The sequence below is a fragment of the Amphiura filiformis genome, chromosome 5, assembly GCF_039555335.1.
Source record: "Amphiura filiformis chromosome 5, Afil_fr2py, whole genome shotgun sequence".
NCBI lineage: Eukaryota > Metazoa > Echinodermata > Ophiuroidea > Amphilepidida > Amphiuridae > Amphiura > Amphiura filiformis.
This window is the reverse complement of record NC_092632.1, coordinates 48,163,903-48,187,501: the sequence shown is the minus strand read 5'-3', so window position 1 is coordinate 48,187,501 and position 23,599 is coordinate 48,163,903. Positions and strand designations below refer to the sequence as shown.

General features: G+C 34.9%; 2 protein-coding genes across 2 annotated transcripts in view; both read left to right on the top strand.

Moving 5' to 3' along the window:
* Window positions 1-23,599, top strand: part of LOC140152247 (uncharacterized) — a 53,149-nt gene that overhangs the window by 26,236 nt on the left and 3,314 nt on the right. The window contains exon 9 of the mRNA XM_072174550.1: window positions 16,893-16,960. Coding sequence (XP_072030651.1) covers window positions 16,893-16,960 — 68 coding nt within the window. The remainder of the gene's footprint in view (window positions 1-16,892; window positions 16,961-23,599) is intronic.
* The window catches only part of LOC140153275 (uncharacterized), a 43,634-nt gene continuing 36,805 nt past the window's right edge, over window positions 16,771-23,599 (top strand). Inside the window, exon 1 of the mRNA XM_072175978.1 lies at window positions 16,771-16,960. The gene's annotated coding sequence lies outside the window, so the exon portion shown is untranslated. The remainder of the gene's footprint in view (window positions 16,961-23,599) is intronic.

Sequence of the window (23,599 nt, the reverse complement as noted above, 5' to 3'; positions counted from 1 at the left end):
TATTTATCATGGCAAAGTGAGGGAAACATCATCAAAACTTAGCGCGAGTATAATTAGCCCATCCCAGCAAACACATAACGTAAACGAAATAAAACAAAAAAGGTTATAAAAGGTTGTCAGAAAATGTTAAAATGTCGGGTTATATAAAGGGTATATTAAGAGTATAAAACGTTTGCATAACCTTAAAAAGCATTTTTGATAATCTACTGCTCAGCCAAAAAAAAAAATGTTTTACAGAAAACGTTTAAATGTCGGGTTATATAAAGGGTATAAAAACGTTTTAATAACATTCCAAAAATATTCTTGAAAACTTGATACAAAACATTCTAATGTCGGGTTATATAAAGGGTATAAAAACGTTTTAATAACATTCCAAAAATATTCTTGAAAACTTGATACAAAACATTCTAAACAGAATGTTATTTTGGGGTTGAAAAAATATTTTGCGAAAAATCGTTTGTGACATGTCAAGCCACTGTCATTGATGATGAGTAAATGTTATCTATAAAACGGAAACACTGTTATATGTTATAGATCCATGCATATACATCTGCATAGATGATTCATATTATCTGTTTACCCGCTTAATCCATTGAAATAGAAACCACACTCGTTAAATGCTAGGGTTAAATATGCCACATAAAATTATGTTGATAAACCTTAAGCTTGTACATGGCAGGCCACAATTTTAAGTTGTATGGATATTTTGAATTTGCACTCCATGCTAGTAATTTAAACATACTTATAGTGCACTAAACCTATTTCTTTTACTTGAAAACTTAATAGAACTATAGAATTTACAACTTATGTATCGATCATAAATATTTTTTGATGATCTTAAAAGGGCATTTCGTGATCCACAGCCTCATCCCCCTACTTTTCTCAAAAAAGTTGAGATTTTTATATCACTGGAAACCTCTGGCTACATAATGTTTATGTACAAAATATTTCTTGCAGATTAATTCGCTTTAGCAAAGATATCGTGAAATTTGAATTTCGCTCTGGTGCACCAGAACGAAATTACAACGCATTGTCTATGGAGCAGTGTAATACACATAATCATGCATAACTCGCAAAACGCAAAATCGGAATCAACTGAAATTTTGGGAATAGGTTTTTTTGGTGGATATCTAATGAAAAATGACATAAATAGCCGTGCTAGGATCACGAAATACTCTTTTAAAATATCATGCCATATCAATAGAGAGAGATATGCGTGGGTTATTCCAAGATTGGTTAGGAAGTTTAGTTTAAGAACATTTCTAGACGGTTTTCTTGAACTATTTTATTATCTATACAATGATTCAATTGCCTTGTTCTCACTATTCATCATTTTAGAAAGCATATATTAGAGTAGCATGTATAATGTTTAGTATTTAATTAAGGTGTAATATGTGACACAATCTGATCGATGGAGGCCAAAAGCAGCAGATTTGAAATTGAGATAAAAGCAAAAATATGGAGTAAAAAACAATAAAATACATAACAAAATATACATCACAAAACTTTGTAACTTTAGAACTAAGTATGCTAGGACTTTGGTGTTTTCAGTATATGATAGCCTAATGCAGGGGTCCACAACATAGCGGCGTGCACGCCACTTGTGGGTGCCGTGACTTCCCGAGTGGCGCGGCGCTTTAGATTTTTTTTTTTTAAATAAAATTAAAATAAAATTAGAATTTAATTTAATTTAATTTAAATTAAATAAATAAAATTAATATTAAATCAAACCCTTTGATCAAACTTCACCCATCAGGAATATCTCCAATATTCTACATTTCAACATTCCCCATGTTATTCTTGTAAAGACAGGCTAAAATAGTACAAAATGTTGCACCAAATAGCGTCATTTGCACCTCAAATTTCAAAACATCGATAGCTTCATAGGGGGGCACACCCCCCTCTGACTCCCCCAGTGGTGCTAAAGCACCGCGATGGCTGCTTCCCAGCCATTGAGTGGCGCTTTGCAGTTTTCTTTTATTTCATGTGGCGCTTCAACAAATCTATTTGAGGAAGCCTGGCCTAATGCTTGTATAGGGCAATGATTAGAGTAACTCAATTGTCAAAAATGCCTCCTTTGGCCTGCATAGATCAGATCGTGTCACATAGTATGTGTATTATGCAGTGTTTTTTGTGGCAAAGTACTGTAATGTTCAGTTCAAATGAAATTTTGAAAATTAGGACATTCAAAGTTTTATTCTTGAAAAATAAAGATAAAATCGAATTACTGTCACTAACACTTCAGCTCCTTAAAAGTATGCCTACATCAAAAATATTAAAACCATCTGAAACTAATTACAAATAGTTAAGCTTTTTTGACCAAAATAGAATTCTAAAATCCATATAAGCTACACAGGGAAAATATGCCACATAGTGCCAGGTTGGCACTTGCCAACTGATGCCAATGTGGCATTTGCCAGGTTCGGCCAAGAAGAATGTGCAAGGGGTACGCACAACCAGGCATTTGCAGCCACGGGCCAAATTGGCATTTGCCATCAATATCCAGAGTGTCAGAAATCATTGGCATCTGCCAATTGTACCAGGTTGGCAAGTGCCAATCTGGCAGGGGTTGGCATTACCATTTTTGGTGATTTACAGATTTTTATTATTTTTGAACAAAAATGAGATTTTTAGATGGTTTCCAGCAGTGGTTCCCAGTGTTTTAGGCACCATATTGTTTTGACCATACAAAAACATTGCATGATCTTTGTTTTATTGGTTTTTGTCATTTGAATAAATCAAAATAATAATTTTGTACAAGAATGAGCTATTTCTGATGATTGAATTTCTTTTTTCGTGTGTTTTATTATTCTAATTTATTTTGGAACAAAAATGCAATTTTTGGATGGTTTCCTCGTGGTTCCCGGTTCGGCTCCAGGTCGCTTTTGATAGTAGGCCTAATTATGCACATGCAGGTTTGTACTATGATGTGTTTCTGTTATTTTGCAAGATTTAAATTATAATGGAACAAAAGAAATGCATTTTTGGATGGTTTCCTGTGGTGGTTCCCGATGTTTTCGGTTCCGTGTTGTTTTGATAGTAATTGTGCAATGGTTGATTTGTGCTTTCATGTGTTTTTGTTACTTTGCAAGATTTAAATTATTTTGGAACATTGAATGCATTTTGGATGGTTTCCTGTGGTGGTTCCCGTGTTTCGCACCGTATTGTTTTGATAGTAGGCCTAATGGTGGTAGTTTGTGCTCTGTGCTCTCTTGCTCTCATTTGCAAGAATTAGGCCTCAATTATTTTGGAACAAAAAAATGCATTTTTGGATGGTTTCCTGACGTTGTTCCCAGTGTTTTTGGTTCCAGTGCTGCGAACTCTCATGCATACTAATTAATTCATGACATTTTACTTAAGAGCTACTAATTTCTTTATTTTAACACGAAAAATTATGACACTTTCAAATTATCATACCAAACCATTGAATGTGAACGTAACAAAAAAATCAAGTAGATTAAAGATTATTTTGATGAAAACTTAGTGTGTGTTTTGAACTAACAAATTTCAGTCAAAAGTAAGAAAAAACACACCATTATTAAACTTCATTTTTTGTTTGTAATGTAAATAACACAATCTTCAAAATATATAACGGTTTTGTACACAAATATCACGAAAATGGTGTACATATTGGCGCAAATCAACGGGAGGTAGATTGACGAAGATTAAACGTGCTTTGAAATTTTCAGTCCTTTTTTAAAATTTTGTTTACTTTTTTATGACATGACGAACTGGAACGTGCGCGTATCACGCTGTCCACCAGCTGCGCGCCACGCAAAGTTGATCGCGCGTGCCAGCGCGTTATTTGCGTTTGATCGCGAGCGCGGATAAACCGAATTGATTGATCGGTGACGCAAACTTTGCCACGAGAAATGCATCAATTCAGTAAAATTTGCATTTTTCCATCATTTTGAAGAACAATTTAGTCTTATAACAAAAACTTTCTTGTCTTATTTGTACCGCTTTTCGATTTTCTTCATAGAATTTCAATAATAATAAAGGATTTTTGAAGTCCAATGGGATTTTTATTTATCATGGCAAAGTGAGGGAAACATCATCAAAACTTAGCGCGATATAATTAGCCCATCCCAGCAAACACATAACGCTTTTCGACATCATTCAAAAAAGGTTATAAAAGGTTGTCAGAAAATGTTAAAATGTCGGGTTATATAAAGGGTATATTAAGAGTATAAAACGTTTGCATAACCTTAAAAAGCATTTTTGATAATCTACTGCTCAGCCAACAAAAATGTTTTACAGAAAACGTTTAAATGTCGGGTTATATAAAGGGTATAAAAACGTTTTAATAACATTCCAAAAATATTCTTGAAAACTTGATACAAAACATTCTAATGTCGGGTTATATAAAGGGTATAAAAACGTTTTAATAACATTCCAAAAATATTCTTGAAAACTTGATACAAAACATTCTAAACAGAATGTTATTTTGGGGTTGAAAAAATATTTTGCGAAAAATCGTTTGTGACATGTCAAGCCACTGTCATTGATGATGAGTAAATGTTATCTATAAAACGGAAACACTGTTATATGTTATAGATCCATGCATATACATCTGCATAGATGATTCATATTATCTGTTTACCCGCTTAATCCATTGAAATAGAAACCACACTCGTTAAATGCTAGGGTTAAATATGCCACATAAAATTATGTTGATAAACCTTAAGCTTGTACATGGCAGGCCACAATTTTAAGTTGTATGGATATTTTGAATTTGCACTCCATGCTAGTAATTTAAACATACTTATAGTGCACTAAACCTATTTCTTTTACTTGAAAACTTAATAGAACTATAGAATTTACAACTTATGTATCGATCATAAATATTTTTGATGATCTTAAAAGGGCATTTCGTGATCCACAGCCTCATCCCCTACTTTTTCTCAAAAAAAAGTTGAGATTTTTATATCACTGGAAACCTCTGGCTACATAATGTTTATGTACAAAATATTTCTTGCAGATTAATTCGTTTAGCAAAGATATCGTGAAATTTGAATTTCGCTCTGGTGCACCAGAACGAAATTACAACGCATTGTCTATGGAGCAGTGTAATACACATAATCATGCATAACTCGCAAAACGCAAAATCGGAATCAACTGAAATTTTGGGAATAGGTTTTTTTGGTGGATATCTAATGAAAAATGACATAAATAGCCGTGCTAGGATCACGAAATACTCCTTTAAAATATCATGCCATATCAATAGAGAGAGATATGCATGGGTTATTCCAAGATTGGTTAGGAAGTTTAGTTTAAGAACATTTCTAGACGGTTTTCTTGAACTATTTTATTATCTATACAATGATTCAATTGCCTTGTTCTCACTATTCATCATTTTAGAAAGCATATATTAGAGTAGCATGTATAATGTTTAGTATTTAATTAAGGTGTAATATGTGACACAATCTGATCGATGGAGGCCAAAAGCAGCAGATTTGAAATTGAGATAAAAGCAAAAATATGGAGTAAAAAACAATAAAATACATAACAAAATATACATCACAAAACTTTGTAACTTTAGAACTAAGTATGCTAGGACTTTGGTGTTTTCAGTATATGATAGCCTAATGCAGGGGTCCACAAATAGCGGCGTGCACGCCACTTGTGGGGTGCCGTGACTTCCCGAGTGGCGCGGCGCCGTTTAGATTTTTTTTTAAATAAAATTAAAATAAAATTAGAATTTAATTTAATTTAATTTAAATTAAATAAATAAAATTAATATTAAATCAAACCCTTTGATCAAACTTCACCCATCAGGAATATCTCCAATATTCTACATTTCAACATTCCCCATGTTATTCTTGTAAAGACAGGCTAAAATAGTACAAAATGTTGCACCAAATAGCGTCATTTGCACCTCAAATTTCAAAAACATCGATAGCTTCATAGGGGGCACACCCCCCTCTGACTCCCCCAGTGGTGCTAAAGCACCGCGATGGCTGCTTCCCAGCCATTGAGTGGCGCTTTGCAGTTTTCTTTTATTTCATGTGGCGCTTCAACAAATCTATTTGAGGAAGCCTGGCCTAATGCTTGTATAGGGCAATGATTAGAGTAACTCAATTGTCAAAAATGCCTCCTTTGGCCTGCATAGATCAGATCGTGTCACATAGTATGTGTATTATGCAGTGTTTTTGTGGCAAAGTACTGTAATGTTCAGTTCAAATGAAATTTTGAAAATTAGGACATTCAAAGTTTTATTCTTGAAAAATAAAGATAAAATCGAATTACTGTCACTAACACTTCAGCTCCTTAAAAGTATGCCTACATCAAAAATATTAAAACCATCTGAAACTAATTACAAATAGTTAAGCTTTTTTGACCAAAATAGAATTCTAAAATCCATATAAGCTACACAGGGAAAATATGCCACATAGTGCCAGGTTGGCACTTGCCAACTGATGCCAATGTGGCATTTGCCAGGTTCGCCAAGAAGAATGTGCAAGGGTGCACGCACAACCAGGCATTTGCAGCCACGGGCCAAATTGGCATTTGCCATCAATATCCAGAGTGTCAGAAATCATTGGCATCTGCCAATTGTACCAGGTTGGCAAGTGCCAATCTGGCAGGGGTTAACATTACCATTTTTTGGTGATTTACAGATTTTTATTATTTTTGAACAAAAATGAGATTTTTAGATGGTTTCCAGCAGTGGTTCCCAGTGTTTTAGGCACCATATTGTTTTGACCATACAAAAACATTGCATGATCTTTGTTTTTATTGGTTTTGTCATTTGAATAAATCAAAATAATAATTTTGTACAAAAATGAGCTATTTCTGATGATTGAATTTCTTTTTCGTGTGTTTTATTATTCTAATTTATTTTGGAACAAAATGCAATTTTTGGATGGTTTCCTCTTGGTGGTTCCCGGGTTCGGCTCCAGGTCGCTTTTGATAGTAGGCCTAATTATGCACATGCAGGTTTGTACTATGATGTGTTTCTGTTATTTTGCAAGATTTAAATTATAATGGAACAAAAGAAATGCATTTTTGGATGGTTTCCTGTGGTGGTTCCCGATGTTTTCGGTTCCGTGTTGTTTTGATAGTAATTGTGCAATGGTTGATTTGTGCTTTCATGTGTTTTTGTTACTTTGCAAGATTTAAATTATTTTGGAACATTGAATGCATTTTGGATGGTTTCCTGTGGTGGTTCCCGGTGTTTCGGCACCGTATTGTTTTGATAGTAGGCCTAATGGTGGTAGTTTGTGCTCTGTGCTCTCTTGCTCTCATTTGCAAGAATTAGGCCTCAATTATTTTGGAACAAAAAAAATGCATTTTTGGATGGTTTCCTGACGTTGTTCCCAGTGTTTTTGGTTCCAGTGCTGCGTAACTCTCATGCATACTAATTAATTCATGACATTTTACTTAAGAGCTACTAATTTCTTTATTTTAACACGAAAAATTATGACACTTTCAAATTATCATACCAAACCATTGAATGTGCACGTCGCAAAAAATCAAGTAGATTAAAGATTATTTTGATGAAAACTTAGTGTGTGTTTTGAACTAACAAATTTCAGTCAAAAATAAAAAAAAAAACACACCATTATTAAACTTCATTTTTTTTTTGTAATGTAAATAACACAATCTTCAAAATATATAACGGTTTTGTACACAAATATCACGAAAATGGTGTACATATTGGCGCAAATCAACGGGAGGTAGATTGACGAAGATTAAACGTGCTTTGAAATTTTCAGTCCTTTTTTAAAATTTTGTTTACTTTTTTATGACATGACGAACTGGAACGCTACAGATCACGCTGTCCACCAGCTGCGCCGCCACGCAAAAGTTGATCGCGCGTGCCAGCCGCGTTATTTGCGCTTGATCGCGAAGCGGATAAACCGAATTGATTGATCGGTGACGCAAACTTTGCCACGAGAAATGCATCAATTCAGTAAAATTTGCATTTTTCCATCATTTTGAAGAACAATTTAGTCTTATAACAAAAACTTTCTTGTCTTATTTGTACCGCTTTCGATTTTCTTCATAGAATTTCAATAATAATAAAGGATTTTTGAAGTCCAATGGGATTTTTATTTATCATGGCAAAGTGAGGGGAAACATCATCAAAACTTAGCGCGAGTATAATTAGCCCATCCCAGCAAACACATAACGCTTTTCGACATCATTCAAAAAGGTTATAAAAGGTTGTCAGAAAATGTTAAAATGTCGGGTTATATAAAGGGTATATTAAGAGTATAAAAGCGTTTGCATAACCTTAAAAAGCATTTTGATAATCTACTGCTCAGCCAACAAAAATGTTTTACAGAAAACGTTTAAATGTCGGGTTATATAAAGGGTATAACATTTCCAAAAATATTCTTGAAAACTTGATACAAAACATTCTAATGTCGGGTTATATAAAGGGTATAAAAACGTTTTAATAACATTCCAAAAATATTCTTGAAAACTTGATACAAAACATTCTAAACAGAATGTTATTTTGGGGTTGAAAAAATATTTTGCGAAAAATGTTTGCCCAAAATATTTTCAATAACGTTTTAAAACGCTTTTCATGACCTTTATATAACCCGACATTTAAATGTTATTAAAAGGTTTTGAAAAAAAAAACATTTTAAGAACATTTCTGTTTTTGCTGGGTTCAAATATTTTAACATAATGTTATCTAAGTATTGACACAATATTTGGCAAAATGTTTCCAAAATAGTTTACAATAACATTTTTTGAAAACATTTACAAATATTGTTGTGGTGTAATTTTCATACAAAACGCTTTTAAAACGTTATCATGACCTTTATATAACCCGACATTTTAATGTTATTAAAACGCTTTTACCTAAACCAAAAGCCAAAATATAACTTATTTAAAACGCTTTTTAAAAACGCTTTTTGTGTTTGCTGGGATGGCTGTGACGGCGATATAATGAACCTCGTGTTACATTAGGCCTATGTCAGAGCTTGGTCAGGAATGCCTGGAATACAGGCTAAATATGTATATTGTGAACTTGACATTCACAGAGGTACTAGTAGAAGGTATATAGATTATGTCATGAAACGGGTATTTATATTTGTTAACATTAACTTAGAATTTTTTCAAAAATCTAAATGTGCCTTTTTTTTGGCACACTCGGTATATTCCTGAAACAGTCACCAGCATCTACTTTTCAAATAATTTAGCTATTCTATTTTGATAATTTCATAAATAGTTGAAATTGTAACAAATTGACAAAAAAACACCCCAATTATGTTTTAAAAGAGGCTGGAATTATTCGACATAATCATTTTTCGTTTGTCATAGCCTACATCATTTTTGTACGACGCGGAGCAGGCACGTTGAAAACAGGCGCAATAGTCAAGTCGAATCGGGTCATGACGACGGAAAACCCTATACCCCGAGGGCATAAACAACGTTTAGTCATGAAAATATATGAATGAACCCCGCTCATACATGCGCAACATTCTGCGTGCTGTTAATTTCCTCCACAATTAAAAATAGGCCTACCATTATTTTATACTAAAAATTACCAGTTCATATTATCCTTTTTAAAAGTTTTTCCATCGCTATAAATTGTGAGAAAATGTTTTACTTGTTCAGTCCATTGTGTTTGGAAGCCTTGCGAACTCGCGTACATCATTCAAGCGCTTTTAGTAAATTGCTCTCGTGCATACGTGCGTATATCCTACTCGCTAGCGTCCATCGGTTCTAACGCGGCTTGTCAACCGTTATTACTTACTTTCTTTGTATTTTATATAAAAAAATACCATCTTGAGTAGATAGCGGAAAAAACAAACAAAAAAACATCAAAAACAAACTTTCCTAATAGATGTTTTCTAAATTTGTGAAATATTTTCTGTGTTGTTTTATTTAAAAGCCCGTAAAGACGTCTGCAAACAAACAACAAACATGTAGTAACAAAAAATATATACCAAATGAAATTTCTGACTTTTATAACTAAAAAAAAAAATTAGTTCATACGGATCCAAATGGTATCATCAGTAGGCCTATAGATAACAAAATATTGTCAACCGTTCTTACTTACTTTCTTTGTATTATGTATTTTTAAAAAATACTATCTTCAGTAGATAGCGGAAAAAACAAACAAAAACAAACAAAAAACATCAAAAACAAACTTTCCTAACAGATGTTTTCTAAATTTGTGAAATATTTTCTGTTGTTTTATCAGGCCCGCAATGCTATCTTCAGAAGATAGCAGTATGGGCATTGCAAGAAAATGATGCAGATCGTAAATGATGCCAGCCGTGAGTGGGCTCGCGCGTGTTCACAGAAGATGATGCATGTCGCAACGGGTGATTTGCAAATTGCACCGGGGAGCTTGAGTTGATAAAAAACAAACAGACAGACAAACAAACAAACATGATATATATAAAAAAATATACCAAATGATCTTTCTGACTCGTCTCATGCTATAAGTCTTATGATTTCCTTCTTTTTCCATCAAACCAAACTTTCCTAACAGACGCTTTTCTAAATTTGTGAAATATTTTCTATGTTGTTTTATTTAAAAGCCCGTAGGCCTATTATCCGTCTGCGATTTCCGAGAAAATGATGCAGGCCGTAAGTAGGCGTGCAGCAGATGATGATGCGTGATGTCGCAAAGGGCCTATAATGATTTGCAAATCACACGTAAATTCTACCTTGAGTAGATAACAAACAAACAAGCAAGCAAACAACAAAAATTTCTAAATTTGTGAAATATTTTCTGTGTTGTTTTATTTAAAAGCCCGTAAAGACGCCTGCAAACAAACAACAAACATGTAGTAACAAAAAAAATATACCAAATGAAATTTCTGACTTTCATGATTAAAAAAAAAAACTTAGTTCATACGGTTTCAAATGGTATCATCAGTAGATAACATCATTATATTGTCAACCGTTCTTACGTACTTTCTTTGTATTTTATATAAAAAAATACTATCTTGAGTAGATAGCGGAAAAAACAAACAAAAACAAACTTTCCTAACAGATGTTTTCTAAATCTGTGAAATATTTTCTGTTGTTTTATCAGGCCCGCAATGCTATCTTCAGAAGATGTCCGTTTGCGCTCGTAAATGATGCAGATCGTAAATGATGCAAGCCGTAAGTGGGCTCGCGTATGGCAAGCCAAAAGCCCCATTACGTATTGCGACAACGCGTTGCTTTCGCCAAAGCAACGCGTTGCTTTCAACAACACGTTGCTAAGCCAGCCAATAGAAATAGAGCTTTTAGCAACGCGTTGCTTTCACAAGCAACGCGTTGCATTCCCAAAGCAACGCGTTGCTTACGTACTCAATTCAGGGGCGCCCAAGCCGAGTTTTTGTTTAGCCAATCATCTCGGCGCTTTGAAGAGCTGTTGGTTATGTCCATCCCGCCTTAGTGGTACTATGTTTTGTGTTTTGCGTGTATCACACTATTGTACACTCAATTGTAGACCTAAATGCTCAGTCTGAGAAGTTCCTTGCACAACAATATTAATTTGTTCATATCATAAAACGAAATCCATTTCAGGCGTAAAATTTTACAGATATTATGAGAACAATATATAAGCTTATAAAGAGTTTCTTGCATGCTTGTGTGTATCCTGTAAGAGTCGCTGTGATTGGTTGTCGCCACAAGACGTAAAGACTGACAACAACGTGTTGTTTGCGAAAGCAACGCGTTGCTTTCAGAAGGCGAAAGCAACGCGTTGCTTTGGGGAAAGCAACGTGTTGCTAAAAGCTCTATATCTATTGGCTGGCTTAGCAACGCGTTGCTTTCGAAAGCAACGCGTTGTCGCAATACGTAATGGGCCTTTTAGCTTGCCATACTCGCGCGTGTTCACAGAAGATGATGCATTTTGCAATGGGTGATTTGCAAATTGCACCGTAAATGGTATCTTGAGTAGATAAAAAACAAACAAACAAACAGACAGACAGACAGACAAACAAACGTGAAATATAAAAAAATATACCGAATGATCTTTCTGACTCGTCTCATGCTAAGTCTTATGATTTCTTTTTTTTTGTTTTTATTATTTCATTAGGTTTACAAATGCTATCATCAGTAGATAGGCCTAACAAAATATATTCAACCTTTCTCAATTTACTAAATTGAGTAGATAGCGGAAACATTAACAAGCAAACAAACAAAAAACAAACTTTCCTAACAGACGTTTTCTAAATTTGTGAAATATTTTCTGTGTTGTTTTATTTAAAAGCCCGTAAAGCCGCTCTGCGAGTTCCGAGAAAATGATGCAGGCCGTAAGTAGGCATTGAGCGCTTTTTGACAGCAGATGATGATGCGTGATGTCGCAAAGGGCCTATAATGACTCTTTTTGCAAATCACACCGTAGATTCTACCTTGAGTAGATAACAAACAAGCAGACAAACAATCTCATCCCGATTCATTGCCTCTTTCTACTCTAGAAGTAATGTTATACATTATTTTCTCTAATGATGTAGCGGCGAATTTGTTAATTAATTAATATATCAGTCCCGATCAGAAAGTTTTAAAGCGATATTACCGTCTCATCACTTTCCGCATCTGCATGTTTCTCTATTTTTACCTCTTTTTTCCTTTTTTTTTTTTTTTAAATAGCGCGGCATTAGACCGAATGCCGATTTTTTAATTCGCGCAGAGTAGCCGCTTTGCTTTTAGGATTTATGTCGCTATATCTACTGAAGAAATCTAGGCCTCGCCACTGTTCTCTATAGAACCATGGTTATTACATTCCATGCTTTGGGCTATTTTTCTATTACCTAAATTTGCTGTTTGGAATATTTGAAAAATCTGATTACTCAACTCTGAACAAATCAGATTAAATCTGAGCAGTTGGCAGGTATAAAAGCTAGGCCTATTGGGGCCTACGAGCAAAATGTACATTGCAAGCGATGAATGAAATAAATAATAAATAAATTTTGGATTTATAAAGCGCCTTTCTCGATCTCCAGATCTTAGAGGACTCAAAGCGCTGTAATTTCGCTGCAATGGTGAATCATCACAATCAGATCGCATCAACTAGGTTGCTGCCGAACGGCGCACACCTATCCGCATTTAGATTGTAACATCCACCAATTATCTGTGCAGCTCCCCAAATTCCATTGGGTGAAGGAAGTTTTGATAACCAAACAACTAATCACCGATTTTTGCGATACAGGGGAAACCGGAGATCCCGGAGAAAACCTGCGAGAGCGAAAGCATGGAATCGGGATAAACCAAGTGCACATGAGTCCTTGGGCGCTACCGGGCTTGAACCCGGGACCTCAGTGGTGCAAAGCGAGGGAACTACCGCTGCGCTAACTCGCCCTCCCCTATATTATACCTATATGCTGTATTATTTTATTGAGTTATGAAGAAAATCGAAAACGGTACAAATAATGAGACTAGAAAATTTTTGTTATGACTAAATTAGGGGTTCATTCATATATTTTCATGACTAAACGATTGTTTATGCCCGAGGGCTTTAGCCCGAGGGCATAAACAACGTGTAGTCATGAAAGTATATGCATGGAATCCGTTCATACATACGCAACATTCTGCTTGCTGTTATTTCCCTCCAAAACTAAAAATACCATCATTTTAAACTAAAAACTACCAGTTCCTTATCATTTTTTTAACAGTTTCTCCATCGCTAATTGTAAGAAAACGTTTTCTTGCTCAGTCCATCGTGCTTGGACGCGAGCGAACATCGCGTACATCACTCGCGCTTTGCGTAAATAGCTCGCGAACATAGACGCGTAATATCCTACTCGCGAAGCGTCCATCAGTTCTCGCGGCTTGTTTATGATCGAACGCCGGGCATAAACGTTGTTTATGCCCGCCTATCGACCAATCACGCATGCTGTTATATAGCGAGTATGTATGAATTGTTCTTCAAAAATGATGGAAATGGAAACTTTACTGATTTGATGCATTTCTCGTGGGTGATTTTGCGTCACCGATTAATCAATTCGGGTTATCCGCTACCGTGCTCAAACGCAGATAACGTGCCAGTACGCGCAATAAACTTTGCGTGGCGCTCTGCGCCATGCGAGTGGTGGGTAGCGTGATACGCGATTCAGTTCTTCAAGCCATAAAAAAGTAAATAAAATTGAAAAAAGACTGAAAATTTCAAAACTCATTTAATCTTCGCCAATACTTGTCTACCTCCCGGTTGATTTACGCCAGTATGTACACCATTTCCGTGGTATTTGTGTACAAAACCGTTTTATCTTTCATATTTGTGATTTTTAAGATTGTGTTATTTAAATTGCAAACAAAAAATGAAGTTTAATAATGGTATTTCTTCTTCCTTTTGACTGAAACACACACTAACTTCTCATCCAAATAATCTTAAATCTACATTTTTTTATTTTGCGACGTGCACATTTACTGGTTTGGTAGGATAATTTGAAAGTGTCATAATTTTTCGTGTTAAAATAAAGAAATTAGAGCTCTTTCACACACAACAGCATTTGAGGGAGCTCACGACTGAGCCCAAATCTAAAATTGCATAAATGGAGCCGAAAACACCGTGAACCAGGACAGGAAATCATCTAACAATTACATTTTTGTTCCAAAATAATTGAGGCCTAATTCTTGCAAAGTGAGAGCAAGAGAGCACATGAGAGCACAAACTACCACCATTAGGCCTACTATCAAAACAACACGGAGCCGAAACACCGGGAACCACCACAGGAAACCATCCAAAAATGCATTCAATGTTCCAAAATAATTTAAATCTTGCAAAGTAACAAAAACACATGAAAGCACAAATCAACCATTGCACAATTACTATCAAAACAACACGGAACCGAAAACATCGGGAACCACCACAGGAAACCATCTAAAAATGCATTAAATGTTCCAAAATAATTTAAATCTTGCAAAGTAACAAAAACACATCAAAGTACAAACCTGCATGTGCATAATTAGGCCTACTATCAAAACGACCTGGAGCCGAACCCCGGAACCACCGCAGAGGAAACCATCCAAAATTGCATTTTTGTTCCAAAATAAATTAGAATAATAAAAACACACGAAAAAGAAATTCAATCATCAGAAATAGCTCATTTTGTACAAAATTATTATTTTGATTTATTCAAATAACAAAAACCAATGAAAACAAAGATCATGCAATGTTTTTGTATATGGTCAAAACAATATGGTGCCTAAAACACTGGGAACCACTGCTGGAAACCATCTAAAATCTCATTTTGTTCAAAAATAATAAAAATCTGTAAATCACCAAAAAATGGTAATGTTAACCCCTGCCAGATTGGCACTTGCCAACCTGGTACAATTGGCAGATGCCAATGATTTCTGACACTCTGGATATTGATGGCAAATGCCAATTTGGCCCGTGGCTGCAAATGCCTGGTTGTGCGTACCCTTTGCACATTCTTCTTGGCGAACCTGGCAAATGCCACATTGGCATGCAGTTGGCAAGTGCCAACCTGGCACTATGTGGCATATTTTCCCTGTGTATGTGGTGGTTTCTTCATGATTATCTAGTTGCCTAAATGGTATTAAGAGATGAAAGATGTGAAGATGGTACTAAATTAAAACAATACCAGCATCATAATATTATAAGAGTCATAATATTATCTTAATATATTATATCCTACAGTTACTAACATGATATTTTAAATAATTAATGGGCTGTTCCAGTTGAAATTCATACACCCCCTAGATGGAAGATCTCCCAAACTGGGGATACAGATTGCAAATGGAGTCTTTCATTCAGGTAACCCTATTTGAAATTTACACTCCCTGTGTAGATGATTAAGGTCATGTCTTTCATAGGGGGTGTATGGATTTCAATTGGAATAGCCCAATTTGTGCATTGTAAAACAAGAAGTGATTATGTGAGTGCATGAAGTTCACATCTTCATTAGGCAACGCTTTTGCATTGAGACTGAATGTTTCAAAAACAAAAATCAGAAAATGTTCAAAATATGTCTCCTAAAAATGTTCAGATTTTTTTCAAATTTTTACTGTCATTTAGCCTTTTCCAGAAAAAGAAATTACCCAAAGGAAATCCCGACCGACTGACTCTACTTGGCAAGTCCGTTCGAAGAACATGTTTTGTTTTGTTTTTCACCTTATCTGTTTTTACTATTTCAACTTTATATCAAGGTTTAAGATATCAAGTCTGGGAGAAGTGGTTCTTGAAATGCTTTCTGGAATGTTGCTACAACTTATTTGCCTTACACATAATCTTAAACCTACAGTTAATAATCACTCTAGTTGTGCAAATCACATGGACTTTCAGAACTCAAAAGAAGGCAGCCTACATGCATTAACTTGCATCTTTCTTTGCACGAGAGTGATGAAATTTTCCTGGTGTTGATTAATGAGTGCTGCTATGGAATATTCTTGGAAATCTCCCTTTTTAGGTAAAGATTACTTGTCATTTGTCATTTGTTGAGCGTGATGTATATGTACCTGAGGGCTCATGCTCAACTTTTTGATGAAATTGCATAATCTTTAAAGTTTGTTTAAGTGAGATTTTACATACAAAAAAAATACTTCTTTCTTTTCATTAAAGCCATTTTCTGTTTCAGTTTTTATTTTCAAAACCTGTGGTATTGTGATTCATTGCAAGTGGGGCACAAAGGGGTTTTTCTGTAGGTGAAGGGGCACTGTATATTGTATCTTCCATTTGTAATATAACAATCCCTACTAGAATGTGGGATACTGCATCATAGATTGATTTTGTTTGAAATTTGTATCACATTGTTAGTGAATACATAGATCTTCTTTCCAAGATCTATGGTGAATATAAATAAGTTACTAATATGCATATCATGTGTTTTAATAATGATTTAACCAAAAAATGTTGATATTAGTGTAAGTAACATTCCTTGACATTGTCACACATCAGCCTATTTGGTCCAGGAAACATTCCACTTCACATTGCCGGCAAAACACAATTTCCTGTTGATCCGGTACAGCTCATTCGCTAGGCAAGACTATGGTCTTACTCTAGGGGATGCTGCTTTGCCTCCAACCAACTCCCAAGGTATGACATTTGACGTAACATGAACCCAGTTTAAGTGGCAATTAAGATAATCTTTTTTGCAACTTGCCATTGGTGACAGGGTTTTTAACTCTTCATATCTCATATGTGTTACTGGTTTAAGTTTGAAATATTTCATCATGTGCACCACAATGATTTACTTATTCGGTATAATGTGGAATGCCTATGTATGTGGGGATACGCCTGTTGTGCGCTCTTGTAAACACAGTCAGTGACACACATAGTGTGTAACAGTGGACACATAAAAAATGTCCGCATTTGGGTGTGTAGGGTACAATGTCCATGCTTGGCGGTTAAAACTCTAATAAGAGTCTATGGTAAAGCCAATACAATTCCAAAGTGTGTGTCCATGGTACAGCCTATAAACCATAATTTGTACTTTGTCACATTTTGTGACAGTATTTGTATTTCATCTCCTATGAAAAGTTGTGTATTTATGTGTATGTTGGGGTGAGTTTACACATATACAAAGTGTGAGGGGGGTGTGGGGGAGGTTGAAACACACTATTCTTTCACAGATTGATGACTACTCTTCAAGGACTCTGCACAGGTTCTTGCTGTGTCACATACCACAATTAGCATGCAGCTTTGACCAGCTCTATACATCTGTTTAGGTCTTGACCAATTAATCACTGGTCACCAACATCATTTGTGATCATTCCTTTCACATTCTAGTTGAAAATTCTATTCGTCTTTGTTGTCAATTTATGATTTTTGTCACTAGATTGACAATCCAAGAAACTTGAAATTTTGAATCAGCTCTTTGTAATTATTGGGTAAATCACTGTGGGGTAAAAATGATTATATGCCAAAATGAAGATACTTTTCTTCTATGGCAAACCTTTTCACTAACTGTGTGTTGGTAAGAATGATGTTGACAAAAGTGAACTTTCTTGATATAAACTAGGAACAACAATTTGATTGTCAAGGCAGGAAATTATATTCTATTGTTTGTTAGTGTGTTTTACTTCAAAAATAATTTGCTGAAGAAACTTGTCTGCAATAATCATGTTATTCTCTTAGCTAGCAATTGGTCACGTATTACACATTAGTAAGATTGACTGAGAGACACATAATCCATTTCCTTCGTTTCATTTGCTTGACACTTTGACGAAATTTATAACATTATTTTTTGTTGAAAGAAATGGATCGTTTTCACAATATGTTCAAATGTCATGTGTTAAGTAATGCTTGTTGACAAAATCCTTTTTCAAAAATGTTTAGCTAGTTTTACTTAGGGATAAATGCGATTTAAGCGCGCTTCAGACTCCGAGTATTGTTCGTACAATATTGTATGTACAATATATACGTTATTTAATCTATTGCCATTCTATTTCCAGTAATGTTTAAGTTCTAACGAATGTTTGATAAAAAAAAATCGATAATATGTTACATACAATATCTAGCAGAAATATATTATCGATTTTACGTCATCAAACATTCGTTAGAACTTAAACATTACTGGAAATAGAATGGCAATAGATTAAATAATCGCATATATTGTACATACAATATTGTACGTACAATAAAAAGTCTGTATACTGCTTTAGACCCACTGGTTTTCTTGGGTGGACGAGCACAGCTAGACGAGCACTCGATCGTCCCGCGTTCTATACATCATCGTCCTCTGGAATCACTGAAGAATGCAAAGGTCAATTCATAAACCAGATAATTGAGATGAGTATCATGACCCCCGTTGTGAGAATCGATCTTGTAAATTGCTGGTACTCGATGCTATTGTTATAATTGGCAATAACTTCTCAAAACCACTTATGACAACACAAAGGGAAGCTGACCGCATGAAATTGCATTTTGCAGTCAAAAGTATAAATATAAAAGAAAACATTTGAAACTATTTTACCTTGTGAAACTTATTAACAACAAATCATGATAAAATATTAATGTCTAAAGAAAGTCAATAATGTCTTTCCAGGAAAGTTGACTTTCTTTCCTGGTCTTTCACATTATAGTTATATCTTTTGAAATTGAATTCAAGTAGTAGTATAGCTTTATTTGATCATGTTGAAGAAAACTATATCTCTTTATTAAGAAAAATCCAACATTATGAATATTCCCACCTTATTTTTAGGTTCTAAAAAGTATTTTAATTAGAAATCTTTCATATCTATAAAGATTCCGCTCAAAGTTCCAAACTATTCTTCAACTCAACCAATTACACATTTCACTGTCCTTTATATAAACATTGTCTGCATTAGGCCTACACTGCTGATGCTTTAATTGTTGTATCATTTAATTAGCTATTAAAAATTCAAGAAATAATTTCAGACGGTAAAATTAGGAATCATTTCTGTGAATCAATAAAAATGATATATGTAGACTAGATCAGTAACGATCGATGTAATCGGTGACCAAACTAATTGACCACTTGAGGAAAGCACTTGAAATTCGCCACCGCAAATTGCTGTTTCAATACACGATCGATCGCGAGGTCATGCTTCTTCAATTATTCGCTCGTCCAGGTCTTTGCATTTCATCGGGTAGCTCACCTCGTCTAGTACAGGCTCGTCTCGGGCAGCTCTCTTGGGTCTAAAACGCAACTGTCCCTTACAAACCTGCAAAAATGCATTTAAGCCTAGTTTGGGCTTTTTAGGTAGGATTAAAATAATTCAAGTTGAACACCCCTTATTACCATTTACAACTTTTAGATAAGTTGGGGAGTGGATGCACTATGTACATGTCATGGGCAGAGAATGATGATTTAGATTGATGATTAGATTGAACATGGCCTAATAAGGGTAAAATGTCACATGTTGGGGAACAAAGTTTAATATTTATCAACACTGCCTTGTTTGCTTCATTTCTGCCCATCCAAATCAAGAAAAAATTGCCAGAACTAAATCGTAATCAAAGACTAGAATTTCCATCATATACAATGCCCTCATTCGACCAAAAGTCACCAGTGGTAAAAAAAAGGGCAAGTCCAACACAATGTCATAGGATTTCTTCTGATGAAAATGTGTGTCACACATCGAAAAATCAAGGTTAGTTGAAATTATTGTGCTGAAAGTCAGTTTAAACTTTTGGAAATACATAATGACATGTTTGTTGACTTATAGATCTGTGACTTTTAAGCACTTCCTACAAATGTACAATTATTTTAACACCAGGGATGTCAGTTTTCAGGCCATTGCCTAATTTCAGGCTTTTTGCTACTCCAAATTTCCGCACATTTATTATTTATTTTCAGCCCGTTTTGAGGCTTTATAGTCCAAATTCACACACTTTTTCAAGGTTTTCCTACAAAGTCACTTCAGGCCACTGGCATCCCTGTAACACTTTTGCTGGGATCACTGATAGCAGCCCTCGAATTAAGGATCTGAAGGGGCACAGCAACTTTTTTAGGGCAAGTTGAAAATTGCCTTGGATTTTCACTGAAAAGGCAAGGCAGCACGGCAGTTTGTAATATTTCAAGAGGGCATCATGGCAACTGTTGAAAATTTGAGAAGGGCACCAAGGCAATTTCTCAAAAGGGAAGAAAACACACACAAACATAGATAGATGATTTTATAGTGAAGGTGCAGAATGCCATGGGTGCCGTGGGTTAATTCGAGGTCTGACTGATAGTACCTTTTGATCTTAAACGCACTCATATTTATCAAATCCTGAAGAATTATTTTTGGTTCAACATACAGAAATATTAAGTGTGTTATTATAAATAAAAGGTCTGTATCAGTGACATAATTTGCATCTCTCCTGTGATTGAAACCTCAGGAATCAAATCACAGAGTCAAAACTTAAAATATGTACACATGTATTATTAACTAAAATATGATCAATATATTTTTGACGGAACATATTAAATGTCAAGTCAAAGTTGGCCAGTGTAACTGTTGACACAGTAATTACAACAGGCTATTCAATAGGAAATGGTGTATATGAGCTGACTGTTAAGAGAATATATAAGTTTGCAATATTGTATATTATAACTAACCTTCAGCTGTTGAAATTTAGATCAAGCAAGAAGGAAATGATAAAATTGTGACCTTTATGTTGTCCTTGTATTTATGAACATAGTTAAACCTGAAATGACAATTATTCCACCGAATCATAATTGCTTGATGTTTTTGCACTTGCAGTGGTTGCAACCATATTTACAAAACCATCTTCTTTTGTTTAATTACGTCTTTGATCTTCTGCTGCTAAAAGTTGATTATTCTGTGAGGGACTCATCACTAAGGAACAGTTGCAAAGACCCTTATTCACCTTATGTTCTAATAGAGTCTGTGTACATTCATGAATATTTTTCAAACCTACGAATATGATACACACATAATCTGTCAAGGAGTGTGCTGGTTATTTTTCTTGATTTTCTGTGTTTCCTTTGTTAAATGAACTTGATTGAATACATAGTCCCAAGAGCTGCTCCTTAAAAATTGAAACTGTAACATTGACAAATTTATTTGCTATGAAAGAATCTATGTTATATAATAAAAAATATTTAAAAATTGCACATTTTGTGCATGTGTTTGCAGGGAGAACCTCATAATATCTAGCTATTTGTTTAGGCATTTTGCAGAGTAATACTGAATTAGTGAACCATAGTGGGGAAAAGAGATATGCCATGTTGTCATTCACCTGGTTTTGCTTGAATGAAATAGTATAGATTTACACCAAACCCATATATATTACTTGCAACTAAAAATCAGCATAAACTCATCAAAGCTGAACCCAAACCCTAACTCTCAAACCAAGGAATAACAATTTATCAAATGAACCTATAAAATAACAATTGTATTCAGTGGATACAGTATGTATGTTTAAAACAGTATAGAGTATATATATAGAATATACATACAGAATATACATACAGAATATACATACAGAATATACATACAACCTCACATACATACAAGTCTCACAGGTTGTGGTATAATTACAAACTTGACTAAAATGGTATAGTGGGATATCTATCAAAAAGGGCGATAAATTGTATAGGCTGCTACCCTAGAACAAACAAGTCGTTTGGTGAGCAGTAGCACAATCTGTGTTTTGTATTCTTAACTCAGGCCCGTATGCAGGAGGATGTGGATTTTCTATAATATGAACCTTTTCCCAAAAGTTGCTTGCATGCAACAAGTGGACTTCACAAAAATGGACTTTTGGAGGCAAGAACAGTTATATTGAGAAAGTGAAAAGTGATCTCTTTGATAACTTTTCTTTGTAATTTGGCCCTTCTGTGATGTTTTTACACTGAAGAGTGGGTTTTTTGGGAAGGGATTTAGTCACACCTATACTAGTCTACTTTAGTAGACCCTTTTAATTTATCATCCCTGTATTCTCTCTGACCATGGAAATGCCACCTAGCCTGTTCTGATCCAACAGCTATAAATCTTCAACATTGGTGGCTCACTCCGAAAACCGCTGTCCCCTGAGAACCGCACCGCCTGAGGGCATAGCAGTCTTCTTCTTCTGCTTCTTCCGTATTGCAATATTAGTGCCTCCCTCATATGTATGAGTATTATCGCACTGCGTTGCAAGCTGTACTTATTTTTTACTCTGGAACCTAGAGTAGATGAGTGTATTTTGAAGTACAGTCAACAGTACCGGATGATCCCCTCTTTTCGAATAGCCTGTGACGTTCTTTAATGTGCACACTGCATTAATGTCAGAAATACAGTCACTGGGGATGTGTTGTCTTTTGTACATGGAATGGCATAGCTGGTGTGAATTTTTTATCAAAAAGGGAATGCAAAGCAGTCTACACCTATACGGGCCAGTCTCACTTGTGACCACTTCAATAGGTTAAATATACTAACAATTCCATGAAAAGGGGACTTACATTTCATTAATATGAATAAAACTCATATCGCAGATTACAATTCAATGGAAAATAAATTGAATGCTACTTTTAGACATTTCCCAAAATCAGATTCAAGGATTTTAAAAAACTATCATCTTGCTTGGTCACATTGCACTTAAGTTATCATTTAAATTAAAGGTTAAGAGTGATTTTCAAATGTATCCCTTATTGGTTTATATGGGTTGTTGACTATTGTGCCAGTTACCTTTATATCACTTTCAAAACTTTCTGGCTATGCGTTTAATTTGGCCACTTATTTCCATGACATTTAATTTTTTATATTTCCTTTGAAATAGTGCAAAATAGTGGATGTTTCCTCTACACTAATGACCTAATTACCTATTGATTCACTCAGAGAAACATTGACGGCCACAAGTGTCAATGAGGGTGCAAAGCAAGGAAATTTACCAAGCATGTTTTTGACTCTTGAAAAATTTGGATTTCCTTGCATGAGTCAATAGTAAACACATCAAAAAAAGAAAGCCCTTACTAGTTTGAGTGGTCATAACTCTGAGTGCAATTAATTAAAAGCAATTAAAATTAAAATATATCGTTGCTGCTCTGTCAAAAAAGGTTGGGGTTATGAAACCCCAACTATTTGAAAAATGGCTTTTTGTATTAATTTTGTTGCTACAGTCTGTCATAATGACAGACTGTAGCAACAAAGGTTCCTTTTCAGCGTTAACCTGCACTTACATGCGCGTGACATCAAGTGTGTGCATTAGACCTTGTGCAAAATAATACACACTGGATGACTAGCAGTACACCTAATTTGTAAAAGGGAATCTTCAAAAACATAA